Consider the following 21,335-nt stretch of genomic DNA (forward strand, 5'->3'; position numbering starts at 1 on the left):
AAAGGTACATTTACACTTGCCAACTGTCATTTTGATTCATTAGTTTCTGAGCAATCCTATTGATATTGGCGAGTGGTAACCGCTTATAAACTATGACCCTATCATTTGTATGTTTAATACCATTACAAAAAAAGTTATTGGTGTCATGACTGAGAAATGTAAGTTCTGCTCAGTGACCCTTACACACGACATTGTCACCAGGTTGTGCTGCTCATTAGTGAGGTCTGTGTTCGCCAAGACTCATCTGCTCTGTTGGTAAACGCAGTGCACACTATATTGTAGCAGAATCTGGAGTCCATATACAGAGATGAACCCTTCGCCAGGTAATAATAAATACAATGACTACATATTACTGCCATTCATTGACTAAATACCACCATACTGTGACTAGATAACTGCACAATACACGGACTAAATGCGGCTATATAGTTATTGGATAAAACCGCCATACTATAACTCGGGCTCCATATATATGGGGCAGTTTGGTTGCAATAAAAACCACACTAAAAAGTGCATCGGTAATACCTCGTGTGTTTTAGCTGTATTTTGTAGTAGAATGTGACAAAAGATGCACGCAGTTTTGCAAGTGCATTTTTTTTTTTTTTGCAACCGAATTGCCCCATGTGAATGGAGCCTCAATGATGCATCTATATCATGACTGTATACCACCACCATACTGTGGCTAAAGGAAACTGTATTTTTACTGAATTAAAAACCACTACAGGAATATCAAATTTACCACAGTAAGTGAATATTACTACCATACGGAGACTGAATACGGTGATCATACAGTCCTGACATAACCAACAGCTGGTTTGCCGACTATTGCCACACAGCAGGCTGGAAAAATTAATCAATTTGTTAAGAGACCAATACACCTTTTTACTGACCTCGCTAATGGGCTTTAAACCTGCACATACATCTTTTTAAGGAGCTAGCTTGGCTGAATACTGACAGGCAGTAGCAGAGAAACCTCAGATCCTGGCATTTTAACCCCTTACATGCCACAATCAATAGTAACTTCAGCAAGTAAGCAGATGACAGGGGAAGAGGGGGCTCCTTCTGTCACCCATCAGTACTACACAATGTGATTGTAAAGTACCAATGGATTTCCATGGCAGCTGGAAACCTGCAAAGGCCTGTGTGTGTGGCTTATAACTTATCTTCAGTCTAATGGGCTGCTGTCATAGGTTTAAAGGGGTTGTCCGCCGCCGAAACTGATTCCTCCCCCCCCTCCCCCCATGAATGCCCTGTAGTGGAGAAGCATCACACATTACAGCTTTAACCATGAAAAACGATATTTTCCTCACCTTTTTATTCCTTTTCTTCCCCTTATAAAGTTTGCCTGAAGGATTTTTCAAAGATGGCACCACTGGGTAGTTCCCATGATGCACTGCTGCCTCTCTCTCCTCAGTACGCGCTCCCGATGACACCGGTCACATGACTGGAGGACCGGCATCATGCACGCTTCACTGCTTTGAATGGAGCCAGCAGCCGGCCGGCCCCATTCAAAGTAATGAGAGAGCAGTGCGATCTGCTCCTGCTCTGACAGCAGTAGCAAGAGTTTCCTTCATCTCCCCGGCATGTCACCCCCCCCCCCCCCCCCCCCCCCCCCCGGGACTTCTGACAGCCCGGCCGACACAACCCCCCCCCCCCCCCCCCCCCCCCATGAAACCATGAAAAACGATATTTTCCTCACCTTTTTATTCCTTTTCTATTATTTCTGACAGCCCGGCCGACACAACAGAAGTAATGAGATCTAATGTATATGGCCGGACAACCCCTTTAAGCCTCACTTAGACCGGACGAATGTCAGGCAAACTATGCCTAACACGTGTCCCCGTACATACTAGCTCTGGTGCACCTGCACAGGAGCTGGTATCATTAGCTTACAGCGGGGCGGCTGGAGGAGATTTCTCTCCTCACGCTCCCCACCACTCTTCATTGAGTTAACATAGCAGCAGTTCAATACTGAACAGCTGCTGTTTACACTGAAGGATCGTCTTTGAGCTCATCATCCATTATTTATACTGCATAACTGTTGGCCGATGAGCTGAACGCTGATCGCTCAGTGTAAATAGCGGCCATTCAGTACTGAACGGCCGCTGTGTTAAGTGAAGGGAGAGGGGCAGGGGAGTGCGAGGAGAGAAATCTCCTGCAGCCTCCCCGCCCATCCCCCCCCCCCCCCCCCCCCCCCCCCCCCCCTGTTGGCAGCTCGGTGAGGGAGCGCGAGAGCTAGTATGTGTGAAGACGACTGTCGGGCATCGTCCCGTCTAAATGGGTCTTTAGTAGAATGCGTTGCATAATTACTATTTTAGTGATCAAACAATTGCATTAAAAGAAGATTGAACTTAAAAAATAGTGTCAAAATTCAATGACGTTAAAAGAAGGAAAAAAGAATCTAATTTAAAAAACACAAAAATCTCACACGAATATGAACACCATTCCTTTAGAAGGAGTGATGTATATGAGCGATGTTTGTTTTTCTGCATCCTGGTGTGGGGAGGAAAAAAATATTGTAGCACATTTTAACACCACGTTCCTCGGAACACATCACCCATTGATTTCAATGGGAAATGCATCACATAGCTGTCTCGTGATGTGCGATGTACATGTGAGAACAAGGCAAGGTTTCCCACTGAAAACAATGGGAAACCCTTCCAATCCTCTATTGTGCGTGAAGCTTGCGCGAGCGGATCGGAACTACACAGACGCAATGCAAGGCATTTTTGCCTGAAAACCACCGCATGCGCGGTTAAATGGTAGGTAATTTATCTTGCATGGTAAACATAGTAAAAATAGTTTTTAAAAGTAATGCCAGAATTGTTTTTCTTTTGTTCACCTCCCAAAAATTGCAATAAAAAGCAATCCCAAAGTCATATGTACCTCAAACTACAACTCTTCCTGCAAAAAAAACCCAAGAGCTCGCATAGCTCAGTTGCTAGAAAAATAAAATTGTTATGGATCTTACAATGCAATGATGCAGATTCAATAGCTTTTTTCTTTATTGTACAAAATTAATAAAAATAAAAAAATCCTTTATTATTCACATGCAAAGATTATCATGTTTTTACCAAATGGTGGACGCTGTAAAAATGAAACCCAATAACCATAGCATGATTTGTGCAAGTATTTTTCCATTCTTCCCCCTCCCCTTGAAAAATGTAATAAAAGTTATACAGCGCACTATTTGTACCCCATTAAAAAATACAATTCATCTCACTAAAACAAGCCCTCATACGGCTATGTTAACAAGTTATGGCTCTTGCAATGATGATATGAAAGTTACTTGGTCCTTCAGGCACAAAATATGCTGGTCTGTAAGGACTCCTGCCCACGGGCGGCTATCTGCTGCCAAATTCGGAGCGGGCGTTCATTCCGGATTCTGCAGCAATAACCCTCCATAGCATGCTATGGTAAAACAATTCTTCATGTCCACGAGCAAAAACCAATTGTGGTTTCCACTCGTGGGTGGAAAAAAAATTGCAGCATACTCCCTTTTGTTTTTTCGCGGATTCTGCACGGACTGCTTCCATTGAAGTCAATGGAAGCTGTCTGATCTTCGGCCCTACAGCAACCACAAAGCAAACTGTTTAAAAAAAATAATTAAAAAAAATTCTGTATTGCGTATGTCTGACCATGGACCATCTGCAGTACAGAAGAAAAAGAAAGGAAACCGGTATGCGTGACGCCGTTGCTGGCAGAGTCAGACGCCGCTGCTTCGCCGCATGCAGAATCTGGCTCTGCAATGTGCAGGGGGCCTAAGAGTTTAAATACTTATCCGATGCATTCACAAGCAGAATAGTCTGTTACAGTCAAATCCGATTACGCAAATAAGGTAAATGGAACAATACCTCTGCAGCGCCACCTATTGGATGGCAGGATTCCATCAAATCAACTGCAAATCAGTTGAAAATGTTGTAAAAACAGTACACAGTTATTCCGGCTACTAATAACAAATTGCACCACAAATCTGGCAAAACGTGGTGTAAAGGCCCCCAGGCCTTTGGTGTCCTCAATCTGCCACTGCCCACTGTGCAGCATGCTGCACTATTTTGCCAGGACGATAATTGGAATCAGCAATGTCGGCTCCAAACAAGACCTCTGACACTGATGTGAGCACAGGCTTAGGCCGGACTCTCACGGGTGTATGATTACCACGTATTGTGCGTGCGTTATATGTATGTGTGATACACAGTAACTCGCAGGCAATCAATTACACTGGCTTACACAGTTCTGCTCACAATAGCGTGTCGGAAGTATGTAATACGCGAGCGCAAAAAAAAGCCATTAAAAAAACTCTTGCTTGGTCCTTGGCTTTAATCCTGTTCCATCCTCGATATATGGTGCGGGTTTAAAGCTCCTGTGTCCATAACCTAGCAGTAGCAGGTCAGTTGTCCAATTATCAGAGACAGCCGAGGACCCCGAGTAGAAGACATAAGGGGTTTATAATCGCCTACATATCACTCCATGATCGCTTTGCAGAGGAAAGAGGCAGTATCATTTTCTCTATAAGATCTGATGATCAAATGATCGCGGGGTGACCCTGGCAGAGTTACTGTATCTTCGAAGGACTATCTCACTTCTGCCAATGACTAGTGACACTATAAGGGGATGATTTCCCCTGTAACTGGGACTCCTATGGCTCTTGCAGCTACAGTGGCAAACTGAAAGAAGAAAATAAAACTACACTGTGAATGTCCCCCAGAGGTCTTTTATCATGTTATGGAACATAAAGGTTAAAAAAAATTAAAGAATTACAGAATAAATGGATCTATATAAAAAAAACCTCTCCACCATGCCAACATAAACAGTTTCCATATCTGCCCTGTTATCTGAGACTATACGCATTGTACATCAAAATACAGGATTGAATCAAACAAATAACACTAATGCCAATGGTTCAAAGCTATTGGTGCCACACTATACAGTTTACAAATACGCTGACCTATACTAAACTATTATACCAGCTGGAAGGGACTGCAGCACCTGTGCCCACTTACCAGTCACTATGCTGACACCGTGAATTGCAGCAGATCGGAGCACCACGGTTGGCCATTTTTAATTGATCCAGCTATAAAGATGGAGGTGGCTATTTTGGAATCTTCCAAAAGTCAAATAGAAATTGACCTGTCACCTGCCGTCTTGACCGGACGCCAGTCCTCACCTAGTGCTACCCTGTCTACAAGCCCCATTCACATTGATGGAATAGCCATAGTATTCTAGGGGAGTGACTGCAGAGAATCTTTCTGTTTATGATCCATCCGTATGCTCTGCCCTTGATAATTCTGATCTGAAAACCATTCTATAATGGCTTATATATTTTTCTCTTTAAGGCTCGCTGTGAATTTCCAGTGCGGTCCGGCTGAACATGATGATATTGCCTTCCACTTCAATGTACGCTTTGATGAAGGAGCTGTTGTTTGGAACACTATGGAACGAAACAATTGGGGGAAGGAAGAACGCAAGCATGAACTGCCATTACGTAAGGGAGAAAACTTTGAAATGCGGATCCTAGTCACAAACCATGACTACAAAGTAGGTTTATGTGAAGCAGAATTGATATAATTTTCCTATTAATCTTTTCTAAAAGAAAAAAAAATTAAGGCCAGGAATACACCTAACTTGTGTTTTTTTTTGTTTTTTTTTAACCTTTGATATGACACATAAAGTCTACAAGGCTACATAAAATTCAGTGTATTCCTTTGAACTGTAGCTGGCGCTCGCTAGTTAGGCCTCGTTCACACGGGCTAGAAAATCTCACAACAAAATCATTGCTATGTTCTGTAGCCTGAAAGAACCCGTTGGAAACCACAGGCTTCACATACATGCGTTTTGTAGCGATGATTTTGTAGTCCGTGTGAACGAGGCCTTAAACTCAAGCCCAGATCTTATCTTTCCGCTTTCAGAATACTGTTAAGGGTGCATTCAGACGACCGTATATCGGCCGCGTATTCACGACGGCCAATATACGTTGTCTCTCTCTGCAGAGGAAGGAGGCTGGAAGAGCCGGGAGCAGTGCTCTGAGCTCCCGCCCCCTCTCTGCCTCCTCTCCACCCCCCTGCACTATTTGCAATGAAATGAGGCGGGACAGGGCGGGGCTAAGTTCCGTGAATTAGCCCCACCCCTGTTCCGCCTCCTTTCATTGCAAATAGTGCAGAGGGGGCGGGAGCTCAGTTCCTGCTCCTGGCTCTTCCATTACCCCCCCCCCCCCCCCTCCCCGCACATGAGGACGACTTATTTCGGCTCGGCGTGAAAACCGAGTTGATATACGTTCGTGGGAATGCAGCCTGAGGGTGTACAACAGCTTGTGTGAATACATCTGGGTTTGAAACTGACAGGGCTCAGACCCATTAGAGTAAGTGTTTAAAGAAAAAAGCCTGTCCTATTCTGGTGGGATTCCTGGTCCCGACTCACCCATTCAAATCAGTGGGTGCAGTTAAAAAAAAAATAATGCACAACATGGTGTTTTCTTTTCCCTATCCATCTGTATGGGCTGCATATGATATGCTGTTCATATGGAATACTTGCATATCGGCAGTGTTTTCAGACGCATCCAAACTGTTTAAAAAAAAAAAAAAAAGTCAGTGTGATACACAGCCATTTGCAGTGCACTCAAGGCCGTACTTTGTCTCTGCCGACAGTGCGATTGGCTGCATAATGTGTAGAATGCTGCCATGGAGCCTCATACGGCTGTGGGCATGAGCCCTTAAAGTGACTAGTAGTTTTCTGGGTTAAAGTCAGGGGTGCAATGAAAGTCCATTGGATCAATGAAAATCCTCTGGCTTTCATTGACTGCATTCACTGTGTATCACGCGTCTGTTCAACGGTTGGGGATACGAGCTCATAAGTCTGTTCACACAAATAAATGGCTGACAGCTGAATCGGTTGATCGCTTTATTTTCCTAGTTAGAATCCCTGGGATGGCAGTGACTATCTATGCCACCCAGTTTTCCCTTTTCTCCACATCTAAATTGGTTCTCTCTTCCAGGTTTCTGTGAATAGACAACACTTTCTAGAGTATCATCATAGAATTCCTCTGCATCGAGTCAACACTCTAACAGTAAAGGGTGCTATGACGCTACAAAGTGTTGAGATACAAGGACAAGGGGTAAGTAAGATTGGATTGCTCTGACTAAAATCATAAATTGTTTGCACTTCGTTATTTTTCATGACTCAGAGTGTTTCCTCTAGGACTGTTTCAAACGGCTGAGTATCTCGTGCGAGTTTGGTGCGTTGCAAAAGTTTCACGAATATGAACCCCATTCTATTAAATTGAGTCAAATACATGTCCTATCTTTTTGCGTTTCTATTGTTTTCAATGGGACAGTAAAACACATCGCTCGCCGTGCAATGGAAGGTTTCCCATTGAAAACATTAGAAAATGCTTGCCTATCCTCTAACACACCTGAAAGCCGCACCGGAGGATCGCTACTTCACAGAAGTGATGGAAGGCGTGTTTGCCTGAAAAATACATTGCATTGGCGTGAAAATGTGCGATATTGGCCTGAGAAATATCTCGCATGCCTGTGTGTAGGTAGTCTTAGCATACCTTCAGATGTCTTAATAGCCAGCCTCCTAACACATGGCAAAAACTGAAAACCAATATGGTGGAGAGCACGCCATGTAGTTTATTTACCAAAGCAATGTTTCTTGCTCTTTAATTTTACCTCTTTTCATAAGCCTTCCCTTTATCCAGACTTTCTTGTGACACTCCTTGGAGTTTTACAAGCTATGAAATTCACGTTTTTGTTTTTTTTTAAGTCCGCAAAAAAAATCCACTGTGCATTACATAACTGCCTATTGGCCTACACTTAGCATCTAGTCTCTGCATTTTTACTGGGGAAGGGGGAGCTGCAAACACATGTTATATTTCCTAAAATGCATGGAAAATCTGCAACATTTAGGCTGGGTTCACACTGGGTGTATTTGCCGCGGAAATTCCGTCCAGGATTTTGCAGCGGCAAATCCACCTGCGGCCACTAATCCCGGGATTAGCCAGCCATGTGGACGAGATTTCTCAGAAATATCGTCCACACAGGATGGCGAATCCGCCGCGGCATAGCCGGAGCTGTGGATTTGCCGGCTGCAGTGTGTTTTTTTTTTTTTTTTTTTTTTTTTTTTTTTCTTCCGCTGGGAGTGCCGGCCGCAGTGGAAGAGTGTGCGGCTAGGCCGCTTCCAAACCCGCGGCTAAGTGCCTCGGGTTTTGAAGCAGCGGATTCCTGGCGGAAATCTCACGGTTTTTCGCGAAACCGCGAGATTTCCACCCAGAATCCGCCCAGTGAGAACCCAGCCTTACAGTAGCCACAATGTATATGAGACTTAAATGTCCAAGTTGCAGAAATTTACCGCTAAAATTGACCTTTTTGAAGCGAATTTTGAATCCACAGAATGTTAATTGTAGCAGCAGATTTTCAAAATCTATGCCAAATCTGCTCCAGTTTCTATTGTGGATTTTCTGTTGCGGACATTCCACAGCAAATCCGTCCCTTGTGGACGTAGCCTTCAAATTTAGATGGTAAAGTGTGACTTCATTACATTACATTTATCTGTCTGGAAAATGTATGAATTAAAGTTGTACCATTAATAGTTTGGATATTACGAATACACCTTAAATAGCTATTCCACGAATCACAACCGCTATCGCCCTCGCCAGTGTGAAGAAGCCCTAAGTGAGAGACACAAAGCGTTCAAAGCCATGTGCTATACACCTGAAAAGCAAGAAGAATATTTGTTAATATTATAATATTCGTCTCCCTAGGATTATCCAACTGAGCCACGTTTGGTTCCTCATCCAATAATTCGTCACTTGCCGTCCCTCCGCCCTCCCTGCCAAAGTCTACATCGCCACTTGAAACTTCTCTATTTACAGTGCGGAGCTCACCTATCAGTATTCCCTCCCAAGGGGTAGTTAGGGAGGCCCGGTCCCATATCCCCCAGGAGAGTGATAAATCCAATAAATACAGGGGGAAAAAATGATATGTAATAATGAAATCACTCCAACACTACTGCTTGGATCTTAAAGGGGTTGTCTCGCGGCAGGCAGAAGACCGCACAGCGCAAGCGCGTCTAAAAAAGCAAGAAGACATCAGAATTAGACGGAGCCATGGAGACGAGGACGCCAGCAACGGAGCAGGTAAGTGAATAACTTCTGTATGGCTCATATTTAATGCACGATGTATATTACAAAGTGCATTAATATGGCCATACAGAAGTGCTGAACCCCACTTGATTTCGCGAGACAACCCCTTTAAGAAGAAAATGTTGACCCCCTCTACCAACCGATAACTTCTCAAGTGTCAACTGTCCGGAAAAAGTGAAGGTGCTGCTGCGTGGAACGATTACGGTTAAAAAAAACAAAACGCTAGATCTGTTCAAATTGAATAATTGTTCAGTTCACACACTGCCAATGATTGAACAACAATTCGTTAGCTTATCCTTCATTTTATGCAAGCATGAAAATCCTCATTGGCTTGCTAGTTCAGTTTAAACACTGATGGTTCATTCGTTTTCATTAACTGATGCAGTGAACTGAACAATCCTGTTAAATGGGTTTTTTTTTTGTTTAATCCTTTGTGGTTTAAACTGATCGCCCAAATTGACATTGCTTGCTTGGGCGAACGATTTAGGACTACCTGTGAAAGTACCCTTAGACAACACTGTATTAGAGGATACAGTCGCTATCGCTTGCTCATCCCGGTACTGGTGAATACCGTCAGGGGCCACGGCTCCCCTGCCGGTATTCATTGTGCAGCCGGGATCCTCTCATGACGTCTCCTACTACTTGGTTCAGCGAGAGCAGCAGAGAAAGCGTCCGGCAGCACACTGTCCTCACAGTGTGCTCCAGGATCAGCGCTGCTAGCGGCGCGTCAGGCAGAGGAGCAGTGGCGCTGCCATAAGGTGGAGGGGGTAAGTATATAGGTCTCGGTGTCACTGCTGGGGGCCGCTGTGGGGTGTCACTATTACTACTGGGGCCGGTGTGGGGTGTCACTATTACTACTGGGGGCCGCTGTGGGGTGTCACTACTGGGGGCCGCTGCGGGGTGTCACTATTAGTAATGGTGTCCCCTATATCGTCCCCAGTGGTAATAGCATTACTACTGAAGCCACTGAAACCCTGCCCCCATATGACCAAAGCCCTGCCCCTGTTCCACCCCGCCCTGCTGGGCCATGGAAAAATGGTCATGCTTGTAGCCTGTCCCTGGTGCAAAAAAGGTTAGGAACCACTACTTTATTTGACCCGTTCTCACTAATATTGACAACTGACATGCAGGATTAGTTGCACACGTACCTTTTTTAAGGATATTCAAACAACAAAGACTTTTTTTGGAGTACACAAAAATAACCTGAGTATATGAACAGAGGGATATCACACAATACTTTCTGATATGAATCAGCCAGGGATAAAACTAAGGCCTCCCACACCTTTTCAGCCCAGCGCTAAACGCTGTACAACACTCCCATTCATTTCAATGGGGCTGCTCACACAGGGCTGAAAACGCAGCGCCTCCCAACGCTGCACTTTGACAGCGATGCATGTTCTATTTTGTGGCGTTTTCACCCCGGCATCGCCCATTGAAATGAATGGGCAGCGGTTTTAGCACTGCTGAAAACGCGGCAACACTTGGTGCCGCATTTTTGGCAGCGTTAACCGCTCGCCGATTTTCGAGGTGAGGGCTTGCAATAGAAGCCCTACCCCGAAAATCAGTCCCAGTTAGACAAAAAATAAAAGTAATACTCACCTAGCCGCTGCAGTCCGGGTCGCGACCGCTGGTCTCTGCCGCTGATCTGGGCTTCCCCTGCATTCACAAGTCTATTGCCTTAGGCCAGGTTTGAGAACCCCGCCTCCGGCAACAGAGTGCTGTGATTGGTTGTCGGTGCTTGCTCGATGCCCAATCACAGACCTTCATTGACTGTCTCAGCCAATCAGAGCTTGCCGGCAAGATTGTCATCATGCAAATGTGTGGGGGAAGGGGGGGATTTCTGCTGCTCTTGTTCATTCATTTGTCATGAATAAGATTTTATTTTGTTCGTTCATTTCTGTATTTGTAAATTTTAATTGTGAATTATACTGTCTCAACCGTGCAACATTGATTGATTAACCCAAAATATTTATTTCTATCTAACTACCTTCCGATAGGTTGAGCTGTGGAGGAATTATTCAATTACTGATTTTACAATTCTTTCTTTTTAGCAAGGATTCCCAGTGCAACCAGGATTCCCAGTGCAACCAGGATTCCCAGTGCAACCTGGATTCCCAGTGCAACCAGCCTTCCCACCACAGCCAGGATATGCTCCTCAGCAATTTCCTCCCAGTGCTGAATGTAACGTAAGCTTTGAGAAAAGGACTTTTTTTTTTTTCTTCTTTTTGTTCTTCTAAACAATACTAAGGCCTCATGTCCACGGGGAAAATCAGATCCGCTGCAGATTCTCCATGTAGAATCTGCAGCGGGTCCCTCCTGCCCCGCGGACATGAGCGCCGAAAATAGCAATTTAAAAACATTTACCTATCCGGCGCGGGCGGGGAATGTCAGCTGTTCCTCACGGCCGGATCTTCATTTTCGGCCGGCGGATGAATTCCTGACGCCGGCGGCACGTCGCCGGCACGTCGTCGACGTGCCGCGCGCATGCGCCGGGCACATCCGCCGAGCCGAAGCAAGGAAGATGCGGCCGTGAGGAACAGCTGACATTCCCCGCCCGCGCCGGATAGGTAAATACTTTAAATTCCTATTTTAGGTCTCCCGCGGATCCGGACGGCTTCCATAGGCTTCAATAGAAGCCCGCGGGAGCCGTCCCCGCGGGAGACCCGCACGAAAATGGAGCATGGTCCAGATTTTTCCATGCTCCATTTTTTTTTAAATCCCTTTTATTGACGATCCGCGGGTATTTATCTACCCGCGGGTGGTCAATGCATCCCTATGGGATGCGGATCCGCATGCGGGAGATCCGCTGCGGATCTTAAATCATATTTTGCCCGTGGACATGAGCCCTAAAGGTCCCTTTTTGGCTGGGTTTACAGTGGGCAGATTTGCCGCGGAAATTCTGTCTGGGATTTCGCTTCGGCAAATACGCCTGCGGCTGCTAATCTCGCATGGGAGCTAGCAGGGCTGACTTGCACACGGAGCGGCCAGCAGGGGGGCGGGGCAGTGCAGAAGATTTCTCTCCTCTGGCTCCCCCACCCCCCCCATTCACATAAAACAGCCGTTCAGTAGTAAACTACTAAACAGCGGCTGTTTAAACTGCACGATGAGCAGCATAAACGATCAGCAATGAAGCTCATTGTGCAGTTTAAACAGCCGCTGTTCAGTAGCGAACTGCCACCATGTAATCCCAATGAAGAGGGGCGGGGGAGCATGAACCAGCCAGCTGTGCTAGTTCCCATGCAGAAGCGCGGAGACACAGGGACGAGTGTCGGGCATCGTTTGCTTGACAGTCGTCCCATGTAAAGGGACCTTAACAACCAGCCTTATCTGTTTGTTTTTTTTAAATTTTGTCAGAGGAGGCAGTCATTAGAGGGATTTTCTTAGCAATATATCAATTTCTATGATGGGAAAGCTCCTTTTAAAGCGTTTATCACTTTTTATGCAGTAAAACCTATTTTGAACTCCTCTGGGAAAAGTTAAAATGGTTTGTATTTTCTCTGGGATAAAATGTCTGTTTTACTTTTTGATAACAGAAGTAATCAAGACCCTCTATATTTAACAAATAATTGCTTGGGGGTTTGTTTTTAGATACATGGGTATTGGGCCTAAGAGCTGGTTAACACAAGTATATTTGGGCTGTATATTACGAGCGCAATTTTTTCACACATAGTAAACAGTGAATAGAATCCATTGATTTCAATGGGTTTGGTCACATGAGCATTTTTTTTTTCACGTGATCTGCAATCCTTTAAAAAAATACGCAACATGCCCTATCATGATGCGTATTACGCACCATTGAAGTCCATTGAAAACCAATGGGCATGTGTAAAACCTGCAAGAAACCTAACCTGTGTATTTGAGCACAAAATCAAAGCTGTCTCATGTTTTGTTTTTCTGGGGGGGAAAGGGGTGCACAGAAGGGGGTATTTGCCCACATCAAAACACATTGGAGTGAGTGAAATAAGCGAGCTTAAGCAATTTCTCATTCGCGTAAATATGCAATGTATTTACATGGCTAGAATGTGCTTACATCTTTGTGAATGAGTCCTAAGTGAGACAGACCCTTCAACCCTTGGCAATTGAATTTTGGATTCAGGGTTTTCCCAGGGGGCTTTCTCTTTCTGCCATTTTACAATGGCGCCATCTGCTGGCTAGAGCCAGTACCGTGGTATGGGACATGCCGGAGAGGCTCCCAACAACACAGCGGCCAGTAATATACAGTAAGAGTACCCTGCCGTACATCTTCTGACATCGGAGTTGTACAGGCTTCAATCAGAATGTTGGAAGACGTCAGACAGTGGATTAGAAGGGTTAATTTAATAGAATTTACAGATGTGTTTTGTTTTTTTTCTCCCCACCAGCCTGCTCCATTTAACCCTGGCCTATTTCCAGCAGCCAATTATGTAAGTATATGATTAAAAGCTGTTCTGTGCCTTGTTAAAATACTACCTACCACCTGTCTGTGAATGACCTGTGAGTTGCATGTGGTGATCAGTCACCGGGGCTCTGAGCTCTTCCCCTGATCACATGACAGTGACGTCATCGCAGGTCCTAAAACATGCAGAGCCTGACAGCAGCCGTGTGCTTACAGAACCTGCCGTGATGTCACCGTCATCTGATCAGAGGTGGAGCTCAGAGCCCTGGTGACTGATCACATGGTTGTCTGCAGCTTGACAAAGACCACAGCGTTGGTCAAAACGTCGCTTGTCCTGTCTTTTTAAACCTGTGGAATTACAATAAAGATGTCTCTGTGATTCATAAAGAAGCTGTTTGAAGATTCCCATCTGTGCTGCTTTCTGGAGTTGCTTTGCAGTCTTTGTTGGAGGACTTGAGAAAGTCCAAATCCTGGATTAAGCGTGCACGTCTACTACTACATACTACATACTACTACATACTTGGATTACTTTGGAAATTATTTGGATCAATTTCCTTGTGGCGATTGCAAGTTACCAGTTCATCCCTTATTGGGTTAAGGTTGTGCTGTCTGCAACTCTGCTTCTCTTTACTACTACAGCTCCTCCGTTTCTTGGATCTCCAGGTTGTTCTCCTGACATTTGCTTTATTGGGTTACTGATCACATGACTGACATCACAGGTCCTGTAAGCACACGGCTGCTGTCAGGCTCTGCTGGTTTAGGACCTGTGACCAACTCCAATCCCTTTCACTATATTATGTTAGTAAGTGGCGCCTTGCACCACCAGAAACACTGATACTAGTATTTTTAACTATATAGGACTTGTCAGCTCCTGTACATTTAGTAAACATTTGTGTCCCCCAGAAAATAACAATTCTGTAGCAGCTTTAGCAGTTGTCTAAGAACAAAAGAGGAAGTGCAGATTACACTGTTCTAAGAAACAATGCGCCACAATTATCTTATGGGGAAATGTAATCCAAGTCTTTACACGAACTGACAAGTTCCCTTTAAAAGTGATACATTATCTTATGCAGATCCTTCTTCATCCTAAACACTAAATGTATCTAGTGACTGGTGCGATAAGCTGCAAGATCTGTTCCTAGGGAAGTTTGGTCACAGATGGCTATAACTCGCATGATAGTAGACCTTCACGTAGGCATTTTTTTTTTCTCATTTACTACCATTTAGTAAAATCACATCTATGCTTTGATCAAATCCCAGCACTCCAAGCCTCACTGTTGATGAGCTAGCATTGGGATAAGCCACCAATGTTTGATCAGTGGGGGTCTGACCTCTGGGACCTCAACTAATAGGTACAGTGATGGGGGTCACGGCGCTCGCATGAAAGTGATGTGAATGCGGGCTAGCTGCTGTGCCTTTGTGAAAAATGACGGGCATGCAAAATGTTTTACACTTATTTCCACTGAACAGAAATCTGTCTTCCCTTCGTTATTGCTTGAGGGCATCTTTACACTTGTAATAAAATCGCGTGATGCGAGAGTGAGTGAAAACGCAGAATTATGAAACCAGTGTTTTGGGTTTTTTTTCAATGGTTTCTTTCACACTTGTGATGTTTTCACTTGTGCAATGTTGTAATTTTAAAAAATCGCGGTATGTCCTATCTTTCTGCCTTTTGCTGTGTTTTGTTTTTGTTTGTTTGTTTCCTCTCCCATGTTCCCCTATGGAGCCTCTTCTTTTTTTTTTTTTTTTTGAATGCAATGCGTTCTTAACATTAGAAAGTGCTATTGACTTTTGCACTAAAAAAAATCATATGAGAAAATTGCAAATGGCAGCGATGCTTTTGCAAGGGGAAAAAAAAAAAGCTGCTCTGACGCTCAAAAATCGGCAAAAAAAGTTGCGATTTTTGTAGATTTTTGCGATCACCAGTATGACGAAGCCCTGAAATATTTACACTTCATGATGACTTCTTACCATATTTTGTAAACCTCCTTCTGCTAGAATATATTAGAATATATTGTATTACCTTATATGAAAATAAATCTAGATCATCTGCATATGTGCTTTGGTGCTCCTGAAGTAACTGCCAGGATTGGAGACCGCTCTAGTTCTAGCTGTTTGCTCCTTGGCTACTGTGAACAAAAGCAACTACAGCTCCAAAGAAGTGTGACAGAGGGAGGTCATGTAGCTATCTCAATGATAAAATAAAGTGATGACTCTATTTGGAATGGGGTGATGAAAAAAACTAAAAAAAAACTGTTCTTGTATAGATAAGTTTATTATGTATTAGAATTCATCATGGTTACATAAAAAGCTTGTTTATGGATCCAGTGCCACCCTAGTCCTTCATGACATAGCCAGCTGAGGCCGACTGCACACGAACAGGTTGGATTACACATGCGGGAGCCCACAGCAAATGTTGGCCCTGACCACAGCCAACGTCTGTGCGTACCCGTCACTTTTAATCTGTACTGCAGATGGCTGTGGTGAGCCACCATAGGACATGCGCAGTGCAGATTATTTTTTTTTGTTTATTTTTTCTGCAGAATCCGCAACCTTTCTGCAATGCCAATTGCGGAAGGGCCCTGGGTCGGATAGCTTCAGCGCAAATACAATTTTTAAAAATCACAGCCTGTTCCGTTTTTTTTTTTTTTTTATTCTTCCCGTGAGCGGAAATCGCAATCGCTGTCAGCTTGTATGAGCGGACATGCAAATGTTCCGTTTTTGCTTTTAATGCCGAATGCTGCGGATTGTCTGCGTTGGTGACAATTGCAGATTCCGCAATCCAAAACCAGCCGTGTGCAGCCAGCCTAATTGAGTGTGCCTTTTTAGCACAAACTGCTGTTATAATCGTTATGGACTGTGAATACTATCCTACACATGCCACTCTACTTTACTGTTTGTGCAGGCAGTCCCATACGAAACCAACATCTATGGAGGCCTGTTTCCTAACAAGGTGATCGTCATCAGAGGAGCTGTTGGTACACACAAACCAAAGAGGTATACAGCACCAAGAGTTTATACAGTGTTCTACGATGATTGTCATTACTTATGTCAGATCATGTCACCATTAGACTCCCAAGCTTAATTCTATTATATAACATACAAGGGCAAATTTTAATAGAGATCCAATGAATATACAGTAGCAGTATATTTTTGCAGATCTATGCCCAAACCTTTGCTTCGCCGCATCGCAGTTGCTGACTTTTGCCACAGTTTTTAAAGGCGGAATCCATGCGGAAAATTCTGCATCAGATTCCATTGTTTGAACATGCCCCTAAACTTTTTCAAGTTGGCTCTGCCATTACCTGTCCACATTGGCGAGAAGCTTCTGCTCTAGTTGAGTTATCCCACTAATGCAGAACAGGTACAATATTTTTATGTTTCTATCTCCAGCTGCCATGGAATAAATTCCTCTAGTAAACTCCTGAGCCCCCTTGTGATTGCTGTGTTATCTCTATAGCTGTATGTAGAGAAGCAGCGGACATGGAGCTCAGTAAAGCTGAATTTGTACGTGGCATAAAAATCCACTGTCAAATCGAATGTAAGGTATACAGATTTTGATCTGGATTTATTTGTTGTCGATCTTTATGCTACGTGTGAATCCACCCTTGTAGGAAAAACTGTATAATATTTGTGTTCACATACTCTTTAACGACCTATCCACAGATTTCATGTCAACCTGAAATTCGGTGGAGGTATTGCCTTTCACTTCAATCCAAGATTTGATGAGCACACTATAGTCCGGAACAGTTATCTAAAGAACAGTTGGGGAAAAGAGGAACGGCAAATGCCGAGCTCTGGGATGTGTTTTGCATCCGGACAGAACTTTGTGGTAAGTGTAGTTGGAGATGGTAACATTCTGATTTTATTGTAATGGACAGCTGCTCAAACATCAGAACACATTTCATTAGAAACCTTTGTACTGTACTTCTGAAGTCCACTTTTTCAATGAAGTAGTGAAAAGGCATACAGTGGTGAAGAGCTTCAGCGGAGCGAGTTATTTTGTTTGTATTTGAACATTCTTCCTGATGTGAGTATAGCTAATTGTCTGAAAGTCCATCTGCATTTGCACATCAAGATAAAGAAGTAGAAGTACTTTCTAGTTTCTATACAGTTAAAGAAAAGGGTGAACCAACATATGCCAGCCTGACAGAGGCCAAAAGGCCTATGCATGTCTGTGCTGTCTGAACTGAGTTGCACCTGAAAAACTTGAGTGCAACTTTTTATTCATCCCTGTACCCTTAATGAAAGTGAATTAGATTTTTGGATAATTGGTATAGAATAAACACAATGGGGCAGATTTACTAATACTGTCTAACTAAACAGTCCTGAAATGCATCCGATTTACCACTGTCTAGTCTAACTTTATACCATTAATTACTTGGGTTAGTTAATACCAAAAGTTTTTGCACAATTGTAGATGCCACCTTTCTGTGAAGCCACTCCCCTTTTCAAACACTCCCTCAAAGAAGCCTGTGCCCCATTTCTGATGTGTTTTAGGCAGCTTCAAAATATGATAGTCTCTTGGCACAATTTGCACCAGAAAGCTGTTAGATGGAATATAGAGACAGATTTTATAGAGATGAATTTTCAATAGTAAGTTTAAAAATAATGCTATATGAAAACCCATACATACTATAAAACATTCATGGTCTCTGCAGAATCTGAATATCCGCTTTAATCTACAAATCTAAAAATATCATATTTATTTATTTTTTCTTTTTCACAGATTGAAATAGTTTGTGAACACCAGCATTTTAAAGTGAATGTGAACGGGAACCATATATGCAACTTTAATCACAGAGTGCCATCTCTCCAACAAATAGACACCCTACAAATTGATGGCGATGTTGTGCTACAGCATGTTCAGGTTTAGGTTTGTTCAAACAACCCTCCAGTCCTGGAGAAAAGAAGATGGACATACTGCTTCTGTGTCTATCTGATGTAGGCATCATTCGTATAGGACACTAGAGCTGCTCTGATTGACCAGTGTTGAGCATGTGAGCCGCACTGGCCAGTCAGAGCAGCATGTAGTGTCTTGGACTACCAATTAGAGATGAGCGAGCATACTCGCTAAGGACAATTGCTCGATAGAGCAAAGGTTCGGCTGCCGGCGCAGGTGAGTTGCAGCTGTGAGCTGGGGGGAGGGGGGAAGAGGGAGATCTCCCCGCCCGCCGCCGGCAGCCGAATCTTTGCTCCCGAGCAGGCAGGTACTCGCTAAGGGCAATGCTCGATCGAGCAATTGCCCTTAGCAAGTATGCTTGTTCATCTCTACTTCCAATGCATCGGATGGTCAGAGAAGCGATGCGGCCATCTTTGTTTGTCCAGGATCAGGGGATTGCTTTAAACGTACTTGCTGCAATTGCACCTTTACTAAGTAATTATAACTTTGCTACATTTATATACAATATTTTTTTTGTACTAAAGGAAACGTGTATAGTATGTAATGATTTTACGTGAAATACCTGTGTAATTAAAAGGTAAAAATATTTCAGAAATTTTGTACTAATTCAACACAAATTGGAAATAAAAATGCAAACAAAGTTGAACTTAAAATTTGCTATTTGTATAAAAAGTGGCTTTGTGCTGAATGTCTGGTTTTATATTAGATAAATTGAATTCTGAGAAATTACTGAGGACTTCAGAATTTTCTGAGGTTCATGGGCCTACATAAATGTAGTTTTTACATACACTGTACTACGTAGAATCCCACTGTTCAGCCTTAGCATTAAAAACCACTGACAAGTACGCCCTGCCACAGCTCTTCTCATTGACCTTAAAGGTATTAAACCTGAAACTACACAACTAATTTGTCATATTTTGATGGGAGCGAAACTACTTTTAGCAAGGAAGTGACAAGAACAGAAATGCCCCAGGTGAACGATTTAATACAAATGGTATCTGAACATAGTATTTATGAAAAAGTTCTTGCATACAGAAATAAAGCCTATCTTAAGTACGAAGCGGTGTGGACACCTTGGAATATCAGATTTCCGCCCAGATGTCTAAAATTGATGTTCTTTTCAGTTGATCCCAACCTGCTCCCCTTCCATCCCCCCCACCCCTTTTCTTCCCCCACTCTTTTCCCTCCCTTCCAACTCCCCTACTCTCATTATGAAGAACTGTACATTTTTTATGTTGATTAATAACAAAAAATGTATCGCACCCGTTTCAGTGAAATAATCACTTACTACTAGAGATGAGCGAACGTACTCGTCCGAGCTTGATACTCGTTTGAGTATTAGCGTGTTCGAGATGCTCGTTACTAGAGGCGAGTACCACGCGATGTTCGAGTTACTTTCACTTTCATCTCTGAGACGTTAGCGAGCTTTTCTGGCCAATAGAAAGACAGGGAAGGCATTACAACTTCCCCCTGCGACGTTCAAGCCCTATACCACCCCCCCTGTAGTGAGTGGCTGGCGAGATCAGGTGTCACCCGAGTATAAAAATCGGCCCCTCCCGTGGCTCGCCACAGATGCGTTCTGACATACTTTAGGGAAAGTGCTGTCTTGGTGGAGCTGCTATAGGGAGAGCATTAGGAGTATTTTAGGCTTCAAGAACCCCAATGGTCCTTCTTAGAGCCACATCTAACCGTGTGCAGTACTGTGGAGGCTGCTTTTTGCAGTGTTGCACATTTTTTTTTTTTGGTATATCGGCCGTGCAGAGCATTGCGCCCTGCAGTAATTAGACATAGTGCAGGGCCAGTAGTGGTGAGGCAGGGACAGAAGACATATATTGTGAGGCAGGGACAGAAGACATTGATTGAATATAGGCAGTGGGCCTTTGCAAAAACATTTGGGGAAAAAAATCTATTTGGGCTGCCTGTGACTGTCCTCAGTGTTCTGGGTCTGTGCTGGGTGTAGTAGTCCTCCTAATTCATACGCAGCCAACTAAGTGTTACAGCAGGCTTGCGCAAAATTATTTCCTGGCTCTGTGTTGGCTGTTAAATCACCGTATTCCAGTCCACAGTGCAACAGTCTGCAGTTATTTGACATACTCCAGGGCCAGTAGTGGTGACGCAGAGAGAGAAGACATATACAGTGTGTATATAGGCAGTGGGCCTTTCCAAAAACATTTGGGGAAAAAAATCTATTTGGGCTGCCTGTGACTGTCCTCAGTGTACTGGGTCTGTGCTGGGGGTAGTAGTCCTCCTAATTCATACGCAGCCAGCTAAGTGTTACAGCAGGCTTGCGCAAAATTATTTCCTGGCGTTCCGTAAGCGAAGTCAGCCTCCAACCACAAGCCAATAAGCGGCACATTTAATTACAGCGTTCTGTTTCTGCACTACTGGTAATACACCATGCTGAGGGGTAGGGGTAGGCCTATAGGACGTGGGTGAGGACGCAGAGGCCCAAGTCAGGGTGTGGGCACAGGCCGAGCCAGTGCGGTGGCCAGGGGTAGAGGCAGGGCCAGACCGAATAATCCACCAATTGTTTCCCAAAGCGCCCCCTCGCGCCATGCTACCCTGCAGAGGTGAAGGTGCTCAACGGTGTGGCAGTTTTTCACAGAGACGCCTGACGACCGACGAACAGTGGTGTGCAACCTTTGTCGCGCCAAGATCAGCTGGGGAGCCACCAGCATGCGCAGGCATATGATGGCCAAGCACCCCACAAGGTGGGACGAAGGCCGTTCACCACCTCCGGTTTGCACCACTGCCTCTCCCCCTGTGCCCCAACCTGCCACTGAGATGCAACCCCCCTCTGAGGACACAGGCACTACCGTCTCCTGGCCTGCACCCACACCCTCACCTCCGCTGTCCTCGGCCCCATCCAGCAATGTCTCTCAGCGCAGCGTCCAGACGTCGCTAGCGCCACTGTT

General features: G+C 44.2%; 1 protein-coding gene across 1 annotated transcript in view; it reads left to right on the forward strand.

Moving 5' to 3' along the window:
- Nucleotides 1–19,480, forward strand: part of LOC136578683 (galectin-9B-like) — a 28,965-nt gene extending 9,485 nt beyond the window's left edge. Inside the window, exons 3-9 of the mRNA XM_066578873.1 lie at nt 5,337–5,538; nt 6,992–7,111; nt 11,194–11,328; nt 13,504–13,545; nt 16,423–16,514; nt 17,184–17,349; nt 18,247–19,480. Coding sequence (XP_066434970.1) covers nt 5,337–5,538; nt 6,992–7,111; nt 11,194–11,328; nt 13,504–13,545; nt 16,423–16,514; nt 17,184–17,349; nt 18,247–18,393 — 904 coding nt within the window. The 3' untranslated portion in view covers nt 18,394–19,480. The remainder of the gene's footprint in view (nt 1–5,336; nt 5,539–6,991; nt 7,112–11,193; nt 11,329–13,503; nt 13,546–16,422; nt 16,515–17,183; nt 17,350–18,246) is intronic.
- The last annotated feature ends 1,855 nt before the right edge of the window (nt 19,481–21,335 follow it).

Source organism: Eleutherodactylus coqui, chromosome 1, assembly GCF_035609145.1.
Source record: "Eleutherodactylus coqui strain aEleCoq1 chromosome 1, aEleCoq1.hap1, whole genome shotgun sequence".
Classification (NCBI taxonomy): domain Eukaryota; kingdom Metazoa; phylum Chordata; class Amphibia; order Anura; family Eleutherodactylidae; genus Eleutherodactylus; species Eleutherodactylus coqui.